Source organism: Poecilia reticulata, chromosome 20 (genome assembly GCF_904066995.2).
Source record: "Poecilia reticulata chromosome 20, P_reticulata-male-v2, whole genome shotgun sequence".
NCBI classification, from domain to species: Eukaryota; Metazoa; Chordata; class Actinopteri; order Cyprinodontiformes; family Poeciliidae; genus Poecilia; species Poecilia reticulata.
This window is the reverse complement of record NC_088849.1, coordinates 5,850,357-5,870,396: the sequence shown is the minus strand read 5'-3', so window position 1 is coordinate 5,870,396 and position 20,040 is coordinate 5,850,357. Positions and strand designations below refer to the sequence as shown.

Here is a 20,040-nt window from a genome sequence, read left to right as displayed (position 1 = left end):
GATTGGTTCTGTGTAAACCAATCCAGACCCTTTGAAATACCCGTTTACCCCCTCACCTCTGATGGGGAGCTTCCAAAAGTGACACAAAAACCATAGAAGAAGACACAAGTGCAACTTACTCCTTTTAGAGTTCACTTCTGACAAAGTTCAATAAAAGTGTACTAAATAGGGCTAGTGTGAAAGCAACCTTAAAAAAACAAAACAAACCTCGTAGCCTTCTTTCAGCTTTATGATAACGTGCAGCAGCAGGTGGGGAGAGGGTGTTACAGTGTCAGTCAGTGCTGGATAAGACTCGGGTGACTCTTGGACTTTTTTCGCTATGACTTTAAAAGGGCTTTCAACCCCAGGAATGGTATGATGAAAAATTATAGCGCTTTTAAACGGCAACCTCTTTCAAACCTTGATTATCGGTAACAGAGCCTATAATGGAATCGGGATTATTTGGAGCCAAAATTGTGAAGTGACTTTGTGGTCCTCCTCTCTATTATTAGGCAACGAGTCCCTTATGCATCACATATGTGTGGTCAATCCTATAAGAGCAGATGGCACTGTGGGTGCAGCGGGGGTTACAGCTGAGGCCTGTGTGCGGGGCACATAATCAGAGCGCTGCGCCACGCGTAAACACATCACAGGATCGAAGTCACCGCACGGCCTCCAATATGACGTTAGTGCCCGTTGGTTCTCTGAAGACTCTGCCAGCTCCCAGCATGGTCGGGTAGAGGGAAACCGAGGCTGTACAGGGCTGCACAAACCCTGTGACTCGACTCTCCTCTTCTATATTCGATCCTACGGAGAGTTTTCTGAATTCATCATTGCTTTCTTCGAGTCACGAACAGCCAAAGAAACGCACCGAAACGTGATAGAGACCAGAGAGGAAAGGGGTTTGGTCTGAGAGGTCGCGTGTTCGGTTAACGTCAAAGCAGTTATTTAGGAGATTGCAAGAGAGGGTGGGTTGAGTGTCACAAAATTCTTCGCCGCATATGACCAAGGTCGCGTGCCTTCTGATGCAAACAGCTACTCATTAATAAAAGGATCCACCACCCAGTTGTTGGTAAATACGCCACAGCGCCGAAAATAGCTCGGATGAACCGCCGATGCTCCACCCAAACCTCGGTTGTGGCCGGCAGGCCTGCATCATCATCGCTCCTCTTACCCATACACACAAATGTAAACAGTTGTTCCACCGGGGCGTGTCACGGCGTGTGCGCGGCCTCTGTAATCGCAGCTGAGCTCGATTAACAGCTCCAGATGATCTGGGTCGGGGGTCGCATCAGTTGCTTTTATCTCTACACACATGCACCTTTCCCTTGAATTCTCCTCACTTCAAAGGCGTTCATATCGCAGTGTCTTCGTTTCACACAGCCAAAGGCCAGCTCCTCTGATCATTTTCAACACATCTTGGCCTAAGACAAAAGAAAAACAGGAGGAAAGTCCCAGAAAAATGCTCCTGTGCGTTCAGCGATAGCTTTTTTTTTTTTTGGATTGCACGACCAGGAATTCATCTCATGGGTTTTCATGGGAACCGTTTCACATAGGCAGAGGTTGGCTGAAAGAGGCCTTGTTCTGCAAATATTTCTTCTGTTTTTTTCCCACAGTGCTGCAAAGCTGAAAATGTGCGCTTTTTTTCTAAAATGAACACAAGTGTTGGTTTTTCTTCAATAGCGGAGATATAATAAGCTACTTCAGGTCTCTAGATTTGTTGCTTTTAGGTTTGAATGAAAGATTTGGAGAAGCAGTGGAAGAACGACAAAATGCTTGAATACCAAAAGGTTTCTAGCCTCCTCCATTCAACTTTGAGTGTAAATAAAGTTCACAAACAAAAGTGAAGTAAATCTGAAAAGACGTGTTTTGACTTTGGAACCAAATGCAAAAGGTGCAAAGAGCTCAAATTTATCAAGAGCTGAAGACAAGATCAGAGAAGTAGTTCAAAGAACGAGGAAAATCTGGGACACCGGACAGGCAAACAACGATACGTTCAAAGATGTAGTCCCACAGATGTTGACAGCTGTGAAGCAGAAGGCGAGATGATTGCTGTGGCAGCAAAAACAGCACAAAGAGACTGTGTTTTCATGTGTAGTTACATGTAAGTCTATGGAGAGGGGGCAGAGAGATAGAAAGGAGAAAAAAAAACAGGGCTCCCAGAATGCGGGAGGTGGAAGCACCAGCCGGGAAGAGAGTTTTAATTGGCTGCCTGGAGACAATCGCTTCAGGCTGAAGAATTAGTATGCACGAGATCTACCAACACATAGAGAGACAGAGAACAGAGGTAGAGATCACAGTAACATCACAAAGAGTTTGGGGAATGAGCCTCCTCCCTTTGACTTTGGCCATCCTGTATGCAAGACTCAGACCCAGACTATGCTCTTGCCACTGTAGATGATCTTGGACATCGACCCCTTTGGTTAAAGATGAAGTTCTTTCTGTACATCCGTTGCGTCTCTGCAGATTTGCATTAAAAAAAAAAACGTTAAGCACATTTGCCTGTTCCTCTCTCGTCTCTCAGAGTACCCCTGCTCCGGCATGCTGGGCATGGTGTCAGGCCTGATCACAGACAACCAGATCACGGCGTCCTCTCACATCGATCGGAGTTGGGTGCCCGAGAACGCCCGCCTTCTCACCAGCAGGACCGGGTGGACGCTGCTGCCCCAGCCGCAGCCCTTCACCAACGAGTGGCTGCAGGTGGATCTCGGCGAAGAGAAGCTGGTGAAGGGGTTTATCATCCAGGGAGGGAAATACCGTGAGAACAAGGTCTTCATGAAGAAGTTCCGCCTCGGGTACAGCAACAACGGCTCTGACTGGAGGGTGGTGTCTGACACCAGCGGAAACAAACCAAAGGTAGGTTGGGGTGGGGGGGTTAAGAAACCGTTTGGACATTTGTTTAGTTCTGAAGAGATCAGAGAAGCATATCCCTTACCAAAAAATCTCATTTTGTAGAAGGTACCACTTGAACTGATGAGGGTGAAGGTTGAAGCATTCTGAAAGATGAAACTTATTACAAGCAGATGGATTTCTCGCTATTGTCGAAGACTTAGTCTCTTCATCAAGGGGACGAATTTTAAGCATTTTGGTGTTCAGGAGTGGTGATGGCATGAAGCGGATGATAAATAAATGGATCGACTCTCGTCTGCGATAGTGTTTAGTTTGGACAAAAAGTATTACTGTCCACTTACTGCATCACCCAGATCGCCCGTCCCTTACATCTCTTACATGTTTTAAACTCAAAGCCTGGGGGCCAAATCCGGTCAATCATAGCTTTTTATGTGGCCCTCTGGACACCAGAAGCTTCAAGTTAACATTTGTGTGCTTAAATATCTTAAATAATATTGTATCAATCAAACCGAAGCAACTTTTACCTGTAAACTGCCAAATTACATCAGTCACTCCAATTTCTTTTTTGCAATTCGAGATTGTAGAAATGAATGCAAAATCAACATACCCCTGTGTATTGCATATTTGTGAATTTATTGCACATTTTCTGCAGATATGTGATAAGTGATACTTTTCACCTCAGTGCTGCCTCAGCGTGCCGTGACGTCAAGCTGTAGTCCATGATCGATGCAGCGAGTAACAAAGAGTCACATTTACCGTCATGGATCAGCACAAATATTGCAGTTCTTTACAAATATTTCTATTTCAGCACACACACACAAATCACAAAAAACAATCACAAAATCCAGGAGTGTGATCAATGAAAAAAGATTTTGTATTTATTAATATTGTAACAACTTCTAACTCAATTTTATCAGTACATTCGGGCAAATCTGGCTCTTTGAAAACATTCATAATCTTGATGTGATTCAAAATGAAAATAAGTTTGATATTGCTGTGATATGGGATTCCAGATGCAACAGACTAAAATGGGAGCCATTTTAGTCTGTTGGGTGGCTGGGCTCAGCTGTAGAAATAATTAACCTACATTTGGAGGTTTTACAGACATGTTCAACCTAGAAGTGAAGTGGGGGGGAGGGAGGAACCTTCTGGCCTGGGAACAAGCAGGAATCCCTGGGAATCAGCTGAAGTGTCATTGGGGAGAAGGATATTCCCACCTGGACCTGTTACCCTTACAACCTGATCTTAGATTAAACAACAGATGATGGCTGGCTGGCGAAGCGGCCAGGTGGATCAGTGACAAACATTTAACCCTCAGGGTGTGAATGCTCCATCAATGCCATGGAAGCCTAGCTAGTTTGATTAGACAAATCATCTGCTAGAACCAAGTCGCTTAAGAAATTTAGATAATGTAGTAGGGGCAATATTATGTAAAATTGACATTTTTGAGTTTTACAACATGTTATGATGTTATTCACTCATCAAAAACATACCTGGAATGTTGCCTTGATTCTTTTATGCATGTTTGAGAAATCCTTTAATCTCCCATGGCAACCATTCAGCTGTGCAAAACGCCTGGGTGGCCATAGCCCCGCCTTCAAGAAGAATCTCCTCGCCAGAGCTGCAGTTTTCAAGCTTCCAAGTCTCCACAGCATGCAAAGCAGACTTCCTTTGTTACTCCCCCACTCTGCTCCTTCAGACTAGTCAGCAGTGACTAGCAAACACCTGGTGGTTGAGCTCATTATATGAGCTACTTCTCAGTGAAACGCTGGTTTAAAAAACATCTTGTTAAAGGGTTTATAGAGCAGTCATGTTGTAATGACATCCTGGAGACGGAGCTTCAGAAAGAGGAGTTTCTTAAAGAGACAGAAGCTCCATTTCAAGGTGTTGCATACAAAGTCACATTTTTTAAAATCATATTTAATATATACAGCATTTTTCTAACAACTGAAGTTATCATAGTTACTTGATTGTGCAATAAAATAGCACTCTATGCATGGAAAACACATAGCACTGCCCCTTTAAAAGTCCATATTTCTGTCAAGGCAACAAATTAAAATAGATGGTTTGTTTTCTGACCCGATTTAAAGGTGCTTCTGAAAACATCTCAGATAAATCTGTACATTGTTTCTGATTATGATGAATTTGGTCCACTTTCGCCAGAGCGTCGCACCTGCCTGTTGTGAGTAATAAAGCAGTCACAGCGAGTCAATCTCAGTTGCGCTTTTGAATTGCATTAAAATAAACATCGCAATCCCAAATTCCCACACGCCGCTTGGCATTACATGCGAGTCACACTCTTCAGGTCTGTCAGGGGACAGTAAGAACCTACTTGAAGAGGAAGAAGAAATCACTTCCTAACTGAGCAAATGACCAAAGATTTATCTGGCAGCTTTGCTGCATCCACAGAACACACACTCCACTTATGGCACGATGTATGCACACACACACACACACACACACACGGACACAAACACATGCACACACACATCATGCTCTCATAAAGAGCCACATACTTTTCCAAGAGGAGCTGCAACACCCTGTCCCCAATTACAATTGTCCCTGACAGGGCATAAATCTCATCCAGATGGGCTGATGGTTGATTTATGATGGGTGCAGGAGAGATCCATACCCCCGACTGTCCTAGTTAGCTGCCTTTCTTACCTCACCAGAGAGGTACCCAAGCATCTAAAGCGCACCAGGCTGTCTCACGTGATCACCCTCATTAATCCACTTCCATCAGTCCTCTACCTTCCTCTTTGCTTGCTCCTAAATCCTACATCTCCCACTTTCCCCCTCCAACAGCCATTGCTTTGTTTGCAACAGAGTTCAGGGAGCTGAAAGTTGCTTTTTTGACAAAAAGGTCTGCGTCATGCTGTTTTTTTGTTTTGTTTTGGGTTTTTTACCCTCTGTGTCACCCACGTATGCTGCGGTTTAGATGTCAGCAAGACCACAGATCTGCTGATCGTCTTTTATTTCCCGCCAGTCTCCTGTTACTCTCCACCAAAGCCGGCGCTCACCACCCACACGTATTACTGTAAAGTTCAGAATGCCGCAATAAGAATCCCAGAGAGCGTGCTCGGGGGTGTGTACAGCATATTACATGTTGTGCCTACTGTTCTCTTTTTTTTTTTTTTCTGTGCCAGATATTTGAAGGTAACAGTAATTACGACACTCCTGAGCTGAGGACAGTGGAGCCCCTGCTGACCCGTTTCATCAGAATTTATCCAGAGAGGGCCACTCCTGCTGGGATGGGTCTGCGCCTGGAGCTCCTCGGCTGCGAGATTGAAGGTAAACATGAGCAGCACACAAAAAAAACGAATAAGGATCTTGTTTGATCTTAGTGGTGGGCAATATGGGCTTAAAGTTTTTCATCACAATATTTGATGGAACTATTGTGATAGCGATAAAAGTGACGATAACATATTTACTAGATCTTTCTTGGATAACTGTATGACAGCAGTTATAACCCCACAAACACAAATAAGGACCTTGAAAATAACTTCCTTTAGTTATGTGTATGTCTACAGGACACCAGTCGCAAAAGGAAGTGTGATTTGCATTGAACGAAACAGTGGAAAAAATAGCAAAACCATCAATCTGGACAGTTTTACGGGGTTTAAACATCAAAAATTGACATTGATAAATCAAAATTCTTATCGCGATAATAACTTTATTAGGATAAATTATGAAGTGATGAATTATCCAAAGGAAGCAAGCACAATATAAAAACACAAAACAACTTTTTCAGTACTGTCTGATATAAAATCAGACCGAGCTCTTCATGGTTTTCGGTCAAATAGGATTAGCAAAATTATTTCCTCAGCGAGAGAAAACATTTCCTCAAATTTTGAAGTTTACATACACTGAGGACACTTTGCTTACATAGACAAAGAGGTCATTGGGTTTGTAAACCTTTAATAATTAATATCTGACTTAAGGCAACACGCTGCTCCTTTGCGTGATGTTGTGGAAACTAAAACGGGAATCGATCAAGGCGTCAGGAAGAGAGTTGCACAGACTGGCACATGTCACTAAATATATAGCAAATTGATGAAAGAATATTATGTGGAAATATTGAAGAACACAGGAAGTTAATGTTTGGGTGGAAATGGGCCTTCCCATTCCAAATAGACACTATTCTAATGCATATCATCACTTAGTTACAAAGTGGATTAAGGACGACAAACTCAGTGTTTTTGCAGTGGCCATAACCAAGCCTCATTTCAGTTCTATAATACTGAAATGAGCAGAGTTGTTTTTTTGTTTTTTGGGGTTTTTTTCAAATCACTTTATTGAATTGAACTCCTCAAGTGTGCCCAGATGGGAGAGATTGGTGAGTTGAAAGAGGGAATCAACCACAATTCCGACAAGTTATTGTGAGACCCCAAAAAGGCAATTTTACTAAATACTAGGGAAATTAATGTGAAATACTCTAAAAACACAAATAATATTTGGAAGCTCCAACTGACCCAAAGCAGGAACAGTTTATGGTTATGCATCATCCTCACAGCGTATGTAAATACCTGGTTTCGGCTGGCTGCTGTGGGGGCCGGTGGGATTTCTTGGTGGCAAAGTGAAACCTTTTATCTTTGCCGTTGACAGCAGAAACACGTTTAGCCGGCATAATCAAATTCTCTTTCCCAGCGGTGAGGTGAAAACCGGTGATTACTTTCTATCCAAAGCGATGACGTGAGTACAGTAGGGACATCTAGATAAGAGTTCTCACAGTCTGAGCCTACAGTGTGTTACATCTCTTCGCGTGTGATGTGTCAGGCTCGGTGAGGTGAGCAATCTATCAACCAGACTAATAACATGACTAGACACAGCTTTCACGTCATCTCTTCACAACATCCCTGGTTATTTAATGATGGGCATGAAGGCTCCCTGTGTTCAGCACACAGCTGTCCAGCTCATGCTGTTTATTCCAACAAGGGACGGTTTGTCTTCTCTTCCTGTTACATCAAAGCTGCCCTCATGGCTGGCCACTTCTGGAGGGGATCAAATAAAAGCCCACCTGGCCTCCTCGGTTTGTTGCCGCCTGGCCCCCATCACCCTCTTCACAGCCAGCCGTCCTCATCTTTGGTCTTTCAAAGGAGCCAGTGGACTTGGGTATATTTGAATTGATCCATATTGTTTCTATCTATTAGCGATCTCTCTCTGGGAGCAGATGTAGAGTACTGTGCGAAACGACTGAGCCGTCCTTTTTTTCTTTCCGTCGATGTCAAAGGAGTCAGACTCTTGGTCTGAGGTTTTGCGCTGAGAGGGTTCTGACCCATGGCTTTCCCAGACTTTATGAAGGTATTTCAAGGATTTTTTCTTTTAACGGCGCTCACCACTAACTTGTTTTTCCATGTGGTTTTTTAAAGCCTGAAAATGAAGCATAACTCAAGTGATGAATTGATATGGTGCCTGAAATTTAGCAAAGAGACTGTTTTAGATTGTATGTTAAGGAGCTTCATCTTTATCACACAGTCACAAAAGCACAATCTTTTCCCAATTTTCACAGGTACTGAATCAAATTTTTCACCAATAACTTTTTTTTTAAACAGAGAGCTACAATAAGTATCCTTCTGGGTTTTGTTGAAGTTTCACACATCACAGCTACTAAAAAAAGTAATCATGCCTAACGTTCAGTTGTTTTGTCTCATTGCACCTTAACTCGACTCATCAAACTAATGGTGAGAACTGTGGTGTTCCTGATGTGTTTGAACCTTTTTTACAAATCGACTGTGTTTAGCGTTGTCACTGTCTCATTAGGAGATTAAGAGTGGCAGGTTGAATTCAAAGCCACTTGTCACTTTTTTTTACTCCCAAGTCCTGACTTGAGGTATTCTGTAAAAATGACTAGTAGATCTTCAACCAGAAGCATCACACCTAATAAACTGTTTCCAGCAGAGAGACCATCTCATCCTGGTACCACAAATTTTATTTATCAAAAAACAAGATCTGTTTTGAAATTGTTGCGTTTCCGTTAAGCAAATTTATTTTCGAAATGTCAAATTGTGCCGTTGTGTAGTCAGTGGAGATGCAGATATTGTTCAGTTGATCAGCTATCTCAAGTTTTCAGGTAATTAAACATGTTTGTCTCTCCACTATCTTTGATAGATTCAATTACAGACATTGTCTATCAACCTGTTGCGACTACCCTGCTAGGTGAACACATCGCACTGGTTCATTTGTTTAGTTTGTAGGCTTATGATGAATGTACAACCTGGCTTAAAAACGGTAAAAAACTTATTTACTGTTCAAATAAAATCTTTAGAAGATCCTTGTAAACGTTTTTATTTTAGAATATTATATTTAAAAAAAAGTCATTTGTTTAAAACAAAATTTTAAGAAATGAAGAGCAACACTTTTGTGCAGTTGTGTAGCACAGAAAGCGCCTAGTGGTATGGAGGTGGATTTACATATTGGATTTCAGGGCAGTCCATTCTGTCATAAACCTGATGGACTCCCAGCGGGAGCTTCAGACAGACGATAATGCTTGTTTTCACTGTTAATGCCAAAAACAGACAGACTCATAGAGACGGATGCTCTCACAGCAACCACAAGTACCTCGCCAAGGTTGTGGTTAAAAGGACAACGTATACAATTACACACATACACAGGTGCCTATCTGTCTATGCAAGCGTGTGCCAGAGTGGATGTGCATGCACGCGTGCGTGCGTGTGTGTGTGCAGTAAGAGCCACAGCAGGAGGGCTAAGTCCTCATTTCTGTAAGAGGGTTTCCTAACGCAGCGCTGACCCCATCCCTGACCCCATCCCTGACCTCTCCCACCCTGAATCTGACAGGGGCTGATCAGCCTCATATTTCATCGAGCGGAGGCCGAGAGCAGGAGGATCGGCTCGCGTGCACAGACGCCCCACACACTCCCCCCCACATCTGTCTATGCCTCTTCCCTGCTCCACCTCTCTCCTCGTTCTCTTTCCTCCCTCTGCTCTGGGGAAGACCGATCATTACTCAGACGGTATAAAAACTTACAAATGCACGCTCACACCGCAGGACGGCTGCGCGGCAGCGGAGCGTGGAGTGGATCTTGGGCCTTACCCACATCGAAGTGATTCAGGGCTGTAATGATAGGCCATGGTTGCCCTGCCTATGTAGCCATTTGGAAGTCTTTTTTTTTTTTTTTGCATCTTGTAGCTTCAACCGCTCAAGCATCATGCACTAACTTCAAGGCTGTATTTATACACCCACACCTCTTCAACTTGATAAAAGGCCATTACTAGTAGCTCCAGCCAAAGAAAAAAAACAAAGAATAAAAGCTGACATTGAAAGCCAGTATGTAACTGTGGTTGGGGTACTTACACATATTTAATTTTTATTTTCTTAAGCTTTCTTTTTTAACCACAAAGACCAGTCTATCATATAAACATCTAAAAGTTGCAGGACCCCGGCCCTGGAGGTCTGGATCGGAGGACCTCTGGTCTCCAACACCGTGACAGAAAATCTTACTGAGTTATTCCACAGTAGCTGCATTTCCTTTTCAAATGTGTGGAAAACTTTGTCAATATTCTGCTACTGTTGAAAAAAATAACACAATTTCACAATTGCGGTGTTTCCATTAAGTAAGAAACACAATTAAAATCACACATGAATAATTTTGTTCTTGTTATTTCCTGATAAAAGCGAGCGCAGTACTTTCCTTTGACCCCAGTCACATATGCATAAGGTCTGACTCATCAACATCCAGCCTCCTCACCAATACCGGTTTGGCTCAGAAATCCAGTCAGTGCTGATTGCTGTCTCCCCTCACTCTTTGTCTTCCAGCGCCAACACTCCCCCCGACCACTCCGGCCCCTAGCACCACCCCTTCCGACGAGTGTGACGACGACCAGGCGAGCTGCCACAGCGGCACAGGTGATGACTACGATGTGACAGGTGCTAACATCGCCTTCATGAGACTGCGTCCAAACTCCCCCCCTCACCCTCCCGTTGCCCCCCAGCCTCTCTTACTCTGTTTCTGACTCTGCTTCCCCTTTTCCTCCTCCCATCTACGCAATGCCACTGAGTTCTCTTAGCGTAGCCAATCTGGCATCTCCCGTGCACGCTCGCCAGCATGCATGCATGTGTCTACATGTGAGCTGGCACTGATAGATACAGCTCTAATTAGTTGCACCTTTAGTTCCTACCTCCCTTGTCAGTCTTCCTATTTTCCTCCTGCACCCCACGTGGAAACTCACGGGGGACGCACCGATCCACACACACCTGTCTCTGCGTCTGTGCAGCAGAGCTCTGCCTCTTTCTGCCATTAGCTCTCTCATATGTGTTGTCCTCTTGGCCTCCTTTCCCACTAACCCACTAACTCAATGAGCCTGCACCGCCGCTGGTGCTCTCCATTAACCAGCAGTCTCCAATGAGGAGCATGGCACTGTCTCAGTCATAGGCGACGATAGTCGATGAAAGGGTGTACTGAAGGAAATGAATGGAAAGTGGCATGAAGTGATCAGCTCACTCTGGCATGAATGCAGACGATGTCTGAGAACGGAATCAACCTGCGAACAAGGCTAACTGTGCTGCTGCTCCATCTTGTGACAGGTGGCACCACAATTCCAGAGACCACAACTTTAAAAGTGGACCCCATTCCAGGTAAGTTTCTAAAGTTTTGTAGGATTTGTTCTCGTTTGCCTGCTGAGTTTTAATTTTAAACCACAAGAAGCAGACCAAAGGTAATGAATGCCATCGCCAGGCAGGTCCCTCTTCTCCTCTGGCGTTGGTCTGTTATTAACGCTGATGATATGGCCCGGAGAGGCTCCTGCTGACGGGGTGAGAGGGATTGCACGACGTGAGGCTAGCTGATGATTAGCACCGTGCTCCGCTGCTGCCTCCTCAGCATAATCACTAATCACCGGGCCGACACTGACGCACGCAAAAAAAAAAAAAGGAGCTGGCGCGAAGAGCAGGGAAGCACGATGCAGATGACCGGAGGAAATTAGGTGGACTGTGGGGCCACGTCCCCAGCCAAGCACACATAGCAGTGTCTCCTATAGCGGGGCTGATGAGGCAGCAGCCAGCTGGGAGAAAGCACCCCAGTCTGACCTTGACTAATGGGCCGTAGGCTCCACCCATCTCCATTTACTCAGTCAGCTGGCTTTATGGTCTGTCTGCAGTCTGCTGGGGCAGCGGCTATCCTAATGGAAGAAAGTGACATGTATTGTGTGTTTGCCTTAAACTCAATCTTGTGTCTTGGAGAAAATGCACGGCAATTTAGGAGCATTAACTCGTTTTATGAGTGTATGTTGCCTCACAAAAGTCTTTGAACACCTTGAGATTTTTACTGTTTTATTTCGGTACTTTATGTCCACTTGTGTTTGATTTAATGTAGCAATAAAAACAGGTGTTTAACAAACGGCACTGTCGAGATCCAGGAACAGCAGACAGGTCAGGGATAAAGCTGTGGAAAACTGGAAAACAACATGCCAAAGTTTGGACATTTCCTGTAGCACTGTCTATCGCATGAAGATGGAAAAAGTACGACCCAACAGCAAACCTCCTAAGACGTGGCCGTCCACTTAAAGTGAAAGGATGCAGAAAGAGAACATTAATCATGCAAGCAGCCAAGAGATCCATAGATCAGGTGGGGAAATCTGTTGACAAGACGGCTATTAGTCTTGCACTCTGCTGATACAACTTTATGAAAGAGTATTAGGAAGCAAAGCCATTGTTAAATAACAAAATAAAGAAGTCCTGTCTGCAGTTTACCACAGACAATGTAAGGGACAAACCAAGGTGCCCTGGACTGGCAAGATGAGAAAATAGTTTTTTTGTTTGGCCTATATGCAAAAACACTGCTGAACACTCCATCCATGCATCAAAGGCCATAAACAGTCAGAAATACAGGGCAATAATTTAGCCTGAAGCATATTCATATGCCAGAATAGCCCATGTAGAGACCAGGCCAAAATGTCCTGATGTTCTCAAATTCTCTCCATCCATGGATTAATTTCAAAGTATTTTGCAACGAAGCAACTTTTTGGGATTATGTCCCACCTTGTGTTGGTCTATTACACAACACCCCAATAGTATACACAGTCATCTGTAATTGTAAAAAGTTGAAAGTGTACGAAAACTTTTGCAAGCCACTGCAGCTAACGAATGAGAACATCTGGGTTTCTTTTTTTCCTATTTTGCATTCAATGAACCTTCTATCTCAGGGTAAAGACATTTCATGTCAATAGAATCGAGTCATACATGTGTTCATGTTTATGTATCCTGAGTCTGGTGGTGCATGTCTCCTATGCATCCTAATCTCCGAGGATCTAGTTTCCATTGGTACTGAGCAGGGAAACGTCTCCTTTTCTTTTAATGAAATGCCCAAATGCGTCATGTGGCTGCTCATCTTATCCAGGGTTTGTTGGGCGCCTCAGTCAAAGCCTTCCAATAGTGGAACAAAAAAAAAAAGAAAGTCAAACGCCTTTTAATTGGGAGTGGGATTTATATGTGAACGTGGCTTGGAGTCTGTAATGTGGTTCCACATGAGAATTCCAGCCTTTGTGCTTAATGGGTAAATAGAGTCATAGCCTGCAGAAGCTAGTTAAACCCTCGCCGTTATTAAAGGGAATATTGGCTCATATATTTTGTCACTTGGAAGGCTGTCTCATTATATCTCAGAGGGCATCTCCTGCTGGAGCTTAAAACCATGCCTAACATCCCAAACATCTCTCTCCCGTGTGTTGATTGGAAGTCTTTCTTTGTCCAAAAGCTCTTGCACGTTTTCTGGCCTCTGCAGAGGCTGCTCCGGCATGCCGTAGGTCCGTGGGGGACCGCGCAGTTGGAACGGCGCCTCGGCGCTGCCGTCTTGAAATCTCAAGTCCCCGCTCTCATTAAAATCCTCATCTCTCAGCGGGATGCTCTGAATGTCTCTTTCTAAGCTGTGTCCAGACCTTGTCGTCTCCATCCCCCCGTCATTGTTTGGCGTGTGTTCCCAGCATGCCTCCCCGTCTGTTCCCTACTCAACCCTGTTACATTCATTAAGAGATATCATTAAGCACAGTCGTGATAAAAGGACGGTGTGATGTCTTCACCAACTCTTCTCTCTGTCTCGTGTCACATTTTGATTTCATTTTCCAACTTTTGCCTCGCCAACAAGTGGGACTTGAGGTTTTCGTTCTACAGTGATCTGCTGCCCTCTAGAGTTTGTAGAGTAGGATGTTCTTGTTTGTAGCCTGTGGTCAAATCATGACTACAGGCTACAAACCTTTCAATAATTGTCTGGACTCCAGCCGAAGCAATTGACATTTCTCCTTTTGCAATGAAATGAGATCTCTCAATATAGCTTGACCTGTTTTCAAATTGCTTTCAGCTTTTCTGTGGTTTGCCTGCGACTTCGGTTGGCCCAATGATCCCTCCTTCTGCCGCTGGACTTCAGAGGACACTGGCTCCAGGTGGCAGATCCAGTCCAGTGGCACCCCAACTCTCAACACTGGCCCCAACATGGACCACACAGGCGAGTACCTCAATCTGTTGGCCTACATAGAAAAGAAACTTTCCACCCATTTCTACCCCAAGGTAAACTAAATTTAACTATCCAACAGGGGGGTCAGGAAACTTCATCTATACACTAGCGACCGGTCTCCAGGAGAGCGAAGTGGCTCGACTAGTGAGTCCCATGATCAGCTCTGAGGACTCCGACCTGTGTGTGTCCTTTTGGTACCACATGTACGGGTCGCACATCGGAACACTTCATATCAAACAGCGCGAGCAGACTGAGGAAGGAACTGCCGACATCCTGCTCTGGACGGTCAGTGGTCACCAAGGGAATCGCTGGAGGGAAGGGCGTGTCCTTGTCCCGCGGATCAGCAAACCCTATCAGGTCAGTGTCTCGTCAATTGACCTACTTTTTTCTCTCTGAAACTTGAACATCGGATTGACTTTAACTGCATATGCTTTTATTTCAAAGGTGGTGATTGAGGGTCTTGTGCAGAGGAAGAGTTGGGGAGACATTGCTGTGGATGACATTAAGGTTCTCGACGGGCTTGGCAAATCAGACTGTGAAGGTGAGGATCACAGTCCAGTTCTTGTGTTCGTGCTGGTCTGGAAGGTGTTCCCTGAAGTACTGGATTAATCTGTAATTTCTTGTTTTTATAGATCCTGATGTGCCCACTGAGCCAATGCTACCGGAGGACAATATCAATGAAATTTGTAAGCCATTTCAAATGGAGTTTCAATAGTTGATATTTAGAGTGCACTGATAAACCAGCCCTGGTTTCAATAACTTTGGGAGCTCATTGATCGGCCGATACTTACATGTGAAATTAAGTTTTGTCCACTGATTTTATCTGCCTCGGTAAAGGTCTAAAAATCAACCACGGTCCTCTTTTGCACTGCCGTGAGAGAGGTTTGACTGACACTAGGTCATGTCTGAACATTTGTAGTTAACGGTTTCCACCACATTATTGCCAACTCAGCAACTTTCTTACTATATTTAGCAACATTTCAGACAAAAAAATCCATATCAGCCAAAATTATAATCTGCAGGTCAGACCTTATGTAAATCTTGTTTGTTTTCCTTCCACTTCGCAGATTTGCATTACTTTTCTTCTGCTGGTTTAAAACTAACACATTGGGTTTAATGGATCTGACGTGACATAATGTGAAGAAGTTTATGAAGTATGGGTAGGCTTTCTCTGAATTTGTCACATTCCTCTGTTTCTGCTCTCTCTCCTTCAGTTGAGGACATCACCGACTATCCAGACCTGGTAGAAACTAACCAGATCAGCGGCGCTGGCAACATGCTGAAAACTCTCAATCCCATCCTCATCACCATCATCGCCATGTCGGCCCTGGGGGTTTTCCTGGGGGCCATCTGCGGCGTGGTCCTGTACTGCGCTTGCTCGCACGGCGGCATGTCGGAGAGGAACTTATCGGCCCTGGAGAACTATAACTTTGAGTTGGTGGACGGTGTCAAGCTAAAAAAGGACAAACTCAATGTACAGAACTCATACTCAGAGGCATGAGATGGGTCAGGCTGCTGTCACAAGACTAAAAGACGGAGCAGAGCTCGCACAAAAAGAAGAAGGAAAAAAAAAGAACATCTCTAGGCATATTTTGTATGCCGGCCCCGTAAGCGGGCTCAACAGAACTGCCAAACACCCTCCGCTCAACAGATGAGGGTCAGGGTTCAGGAAACCAGTGGGAGGTTTGGACTGATCCACGCTTTTTTTCTCAGGAGCTGCAGTAAAAAGAACCTACCAGTAGGGGACACTGTGTACAAATAAAAAAAAAATACAGGAAAAAAAACCTAACAAAAAAAGTATGTACAGATGATTTAGATGATATTATAATTTTGTATTTTGATTTTCATTCATTTCTACAATCGGATGCTGGTGTTGAGACCAATTTATTAATAATGTTTAAAGTATTTATCATTTTTGGGGATGTGTGAGGGGGGGAGAAATGTGATGGGGAGGTTTTGTTTGTAGAATCAGTTCATTAAAGCTGTTGTTTCTCTTCACGCTTTGAAAGAGACGTATCGAAACCCTTAAAGAACCATATCCCAACGAAACTGTACATTTTGCCACTGCAGGGTGGGGTAACGAGCGCGACCCCGATCCTTTTCCCCCTTGACCACCCTGCAGTTCGGGTCCCATTCACGTATGGTTCTGACAGTGCCTTTAGTACCTTTTGTTTGGCCTTTTCCGTTGAACTGAGTTCTCTTTTTAATTATATTAGGGTTAAGTTATAATGAAAGGAAACAGGGGCACATTACCTTACGAATTCCTGCGAAACAGGACAATAGTTTATTGCAGCGTTTTTCTTTTGTTTTGTTTTTCTGTCCAAGAAAAAAAAAAACTTTGTAAATAAGTTTTAATATATTTTATTGCCCTTTTTAAAGAAAGTAAAAAGAAAAAAAAAGCTGCAGTATCCCTTTTTTCCCCTCCATTAGTGTGAGTGAGGATGTTTGTGTATGTGTGTGTAAATACAATCTTTTGACTGTTTTGTGCAGAAGTGTGGCGTCGGCCGTAGATTCCGTTGCTCAGGCAAACAAGACTGATTTTGTGCGTGTGTGTGACGCTAATTTTGTGCGTGGAAGCCATCTTTCATTTCAAAAAAACAAAAATCTCAAAGGATGGATGAATAAAAGGGTAAAATATGCACATGAAAAACATCCTCCATTGCTAATGTCTCAGTTGACAAAATTAAAGGGTAAAATTAGACATGTTTACGTCAAAAATAAAAATATATATATATATATATATGTCAACCAGCATACCAAAAGGAAAACCATCAACCAACGTTTTATTATTATTCTTTTATTTTAATTTTTTTTTTTTTGTCTTTTATTGTCCCTCCAGCATCACTGTGGATGTTCACTGTAAGAAGTGCTATCTGAACAATGCAGCTTGAATGCACTTTGTTGATAGGAAGCCGGCTTTTTTAAGAAGAGGAGCCGACCCACTCACTGAACGACGGTGCTATCGGTAGTTCAGCTGGACATGGACGTGTCTCATGATAAACCCAGACGTGTAGCTGAAAGGTCTTGCTTGGGCCTGCGAGAGTTTTATGCGTTTCACATGTAGCAGCCATAACGACGTGATGTCAGAGCCGATGTCATTGGAACGGCACGACGGGGGATCGAGTGGCATCACCTGAATCAGGTTATCTGGGAATCCCTCCGTGGCTTTACCAAAGGATTGTTGCCCCTTCATACCCACACACACACGCACACACACACCTCTTGACTGCAGGGGCTTCTCACCAACAGAGAGTACAGCAAGAACACAGCTTATCATCAAGTGATCACCCTTCTGGCATGGAGGGGAAAACACTAGGACACTTGTGGAAAATTGCAAAACCTGGCAAAGTGTTTTTTTTCTAGGTCATTTCAATGTTTTAAAAAGTGTGAACTTTTACAATCTCAGTCGAGATGTTTGCAGATGGATGGATGAGACAATCCCACCATAACACACTCGGATGGTGAGAATGTCGAGGACACACGCACGCACACGCACGCACACCCACACACACAGGACGGGGCCTGCAAGCCCAGCAATGAAACTCATCGGTTTGCCTCACCACCAACCGATCCAATCAAGAACTTGATCAATTTTTGTATCTAAGAAGGGTGACGTCTTTTAAATCCGTGTGCTTTGTATGTCGTGCCGTGTTGTACACACACACACACACACACGCACACACACACTCGTAGCTTTTTTTAATTTATTTTTGTTTTTATCCCATTTTAAATCGGACTCCCCCGCTTTCCTCATCTTTCACTTTCAGAGGACGGTAGCTGAAGCAAGCTAGACAAAAAAAAGGATTCTGTAGCGTGGACTTGAAACCAACAATGTTGCACTGAGAAATATATTTAAGAGGTCTATGTGTTTATAGTGTTCATTTGCAAAAAAAAAAAAAAAAAGAACATCAAAAGAGAAAAAAAAAATCCTGTGCTCGTTTTTTTAAAGTAAAATTTCAGATGATCTGAAATGGATCCAAAATGTAAAAAAAAAAAGAAGTTTTCATTATTGAAAAGACAGAACAGATTTTTTAAAAGAAGGAACATCCCACCCCTTATATGTATATGCCATGTTAGCGCTTCATTTTGTACTGTCATTCAGATTTTGTGCAGATTTCTTTGTTTCTGTTTTTGTTTTTTTTACAAGAAAAACAAGACTTTTATTTTCAATACTGCTTCTGTAATTTGCTGTTGTAGGAAAAAAGTAATAAAACAGCAAAGGCCTTAAAAAGCATTGGGTAATGACTGTGTTGTTATGTACGGAATTCATCCATGACCTGGCAGCGAGGGGGTTAACAAGTGGCCCTTTTCAAGTACAGCGTCTGTTTTGTTCATTTGAGTAACGTGATAGCGACGACTGGGCCCACTCTCTGTCTTACAACTGTCTGCTGTTAAAAGTACAGTAAAACCTCTGTTAAAGTGAAAAACAAAACAATTTTAAGAGTTTTCTACAAAAAAATTACCAGGTTATTTAAACCTAACCTCAAAAAACACACCACAGATTTCATCCATCCATCCATCCATTTTCTGCCGCTTATCCGGGGTCGGGTCGCAGGGGCAGCAGCTTCAGAAGGGAGGCCCAGACTTCCCTCTTCCCAGCCACCTCTTCCAGCTCCTCCAGGGGAATCCCAAGGCGTTCCCAGGCCAGCCGAGAGACATAGTCCCTCCAGCGTGTCCTGGGTCTTCCCTGAGGTCTCCTCCCGGTGGGATGTGCCCGGAACACCTCACCAGGGAGGTGTCCAGGAGGCATCCTGACCAGATGCCCGAGCCACCTCAACTGGCTCCTCTTGATGTGGAGGAGCAGCGGCTCTAGTCTGAGTCCCTCCCGGATGACCGAGCTTCTCACCCTATCTCTAAGGGAGAGCCCAGCCACCCTGCGGAGGAGACCCATTTCGGCAGCTAGTATCCGTGGTTCTTTCGGTCATGACACAAAGCTCATGACCATAGATGAGGGTGGGAACGTAGATCGACCAGTAAATCGAGAGCTTCGCTTTTTGACTCAGCTCTCTCTTCACCATGACGGACCGGTACAGCGCCCGCTTCACGGCTGACGCTGCCCCTATCCGCCTGTCGATCTCCCGCTCCCTTCTTCCCTCATTCGTAAACAAGATCCCCAGATACTTAAACTCCTCCACTTGAGGCAGGACGACCCCCCTGACCCAGAGAAGGCACTCTACCCTTTTCCAGCTCAAGACCATGGCCTCGGATTTGGAGGCACTGAGCCTCATCCCAGCCGCTTCACACTCCCGCTCCAGCGAGAGCTGCAGATCACGATCTGATGAAGCCAACAGGACCACATCATGCGCAAAAAGCAGAGATGTGATCCTAAGGCCACCAAAACGGATCCCCTCAACACCTCGGATGAAATTTTGTCAATGAAAGTAATGAACAGAATCGATGACAAAGGGCAGCCTTGGCGGAGTCCAACTCTCACCAGTAATGAGCCCGACTTAATGCCGGCAATGTGGACCAGACTCTGACACCGGTCATACAGGGACCTGACAGCGCATATCAAAGGGCCCGGTACTCCATACTCCCGGAGAACCCCCCACAAGGCGCCCCTGGGAACACGGTCGAACGCCTTCTCCAAGTCCACAAAACACTTGTAGACTGGTTGGGCGAACTCCCATGTACCCTCCAGGACCCTGCTGAGGGTGTAGAACTGGTCCAGTGTTCCACGACCAGGACGAAAACCACACTGCTCTTCCTGAATCCGAGGTTCGACTATCCGACAGACCCTCCTCTCCAGGAC

General features: G+C 44.3%; 1 protein-coding gene across 3 annotated transcripts in view; it reads left to right on the top strand.

The window, feature by feature from the left end:
- nrp1a (neuropilin 1a) overlaps window positions 1-18,245 on the top strand; it is a 79,889-nt gene extending 61,644 nt beyond the window's left edge. For 2 of the 3 annotated variants that reach the window (XM_081601327.1, XM_081601328.1), the window contains exons 10-18: window positions 2,504-2,835; window positions 5,976-6,120; window positions 10,604-10,714; window positions 11,372-11,422; window positions 14,136-14,279; window positions 14,368-14,645; window positions 14,733-14,829; window positions 14,921-14,974; window positions 15,503-18,245. In XM_081601327.1, coding sequence (XP_081457453.1) covers window positions 2,504-2,835; window positions 5,976-6,120; window positions 10,604-10,714; window positions 11,372-11,422; window positions 14,136-14,279; window positions 14,368-14,645; window positions 14,733-14,829; window positions 14,921-14,974; window positions 15,503-15,789 — 1,499 coding nt within the window. In that variant the 3' untranslated portion in view covers window positions 15,790-18,245. The remainder of the gene's footprint in view (window positions 1-2,503; window positions 2,836-5,975; window positions 6,121-10,603; window positions 10,715-11,371; window positions 11,423-14,135; window positions 14,280-14,367; window positions 14,646-14,732; window positions 14,830-14,920; window positions 14,975-15,502) is intronic. The other variant, XM_081601329.1, reaches the window with a different exon arrangement.
- Window positions 18,246-20,040: the final 1,795 nt, after the last annotated feature.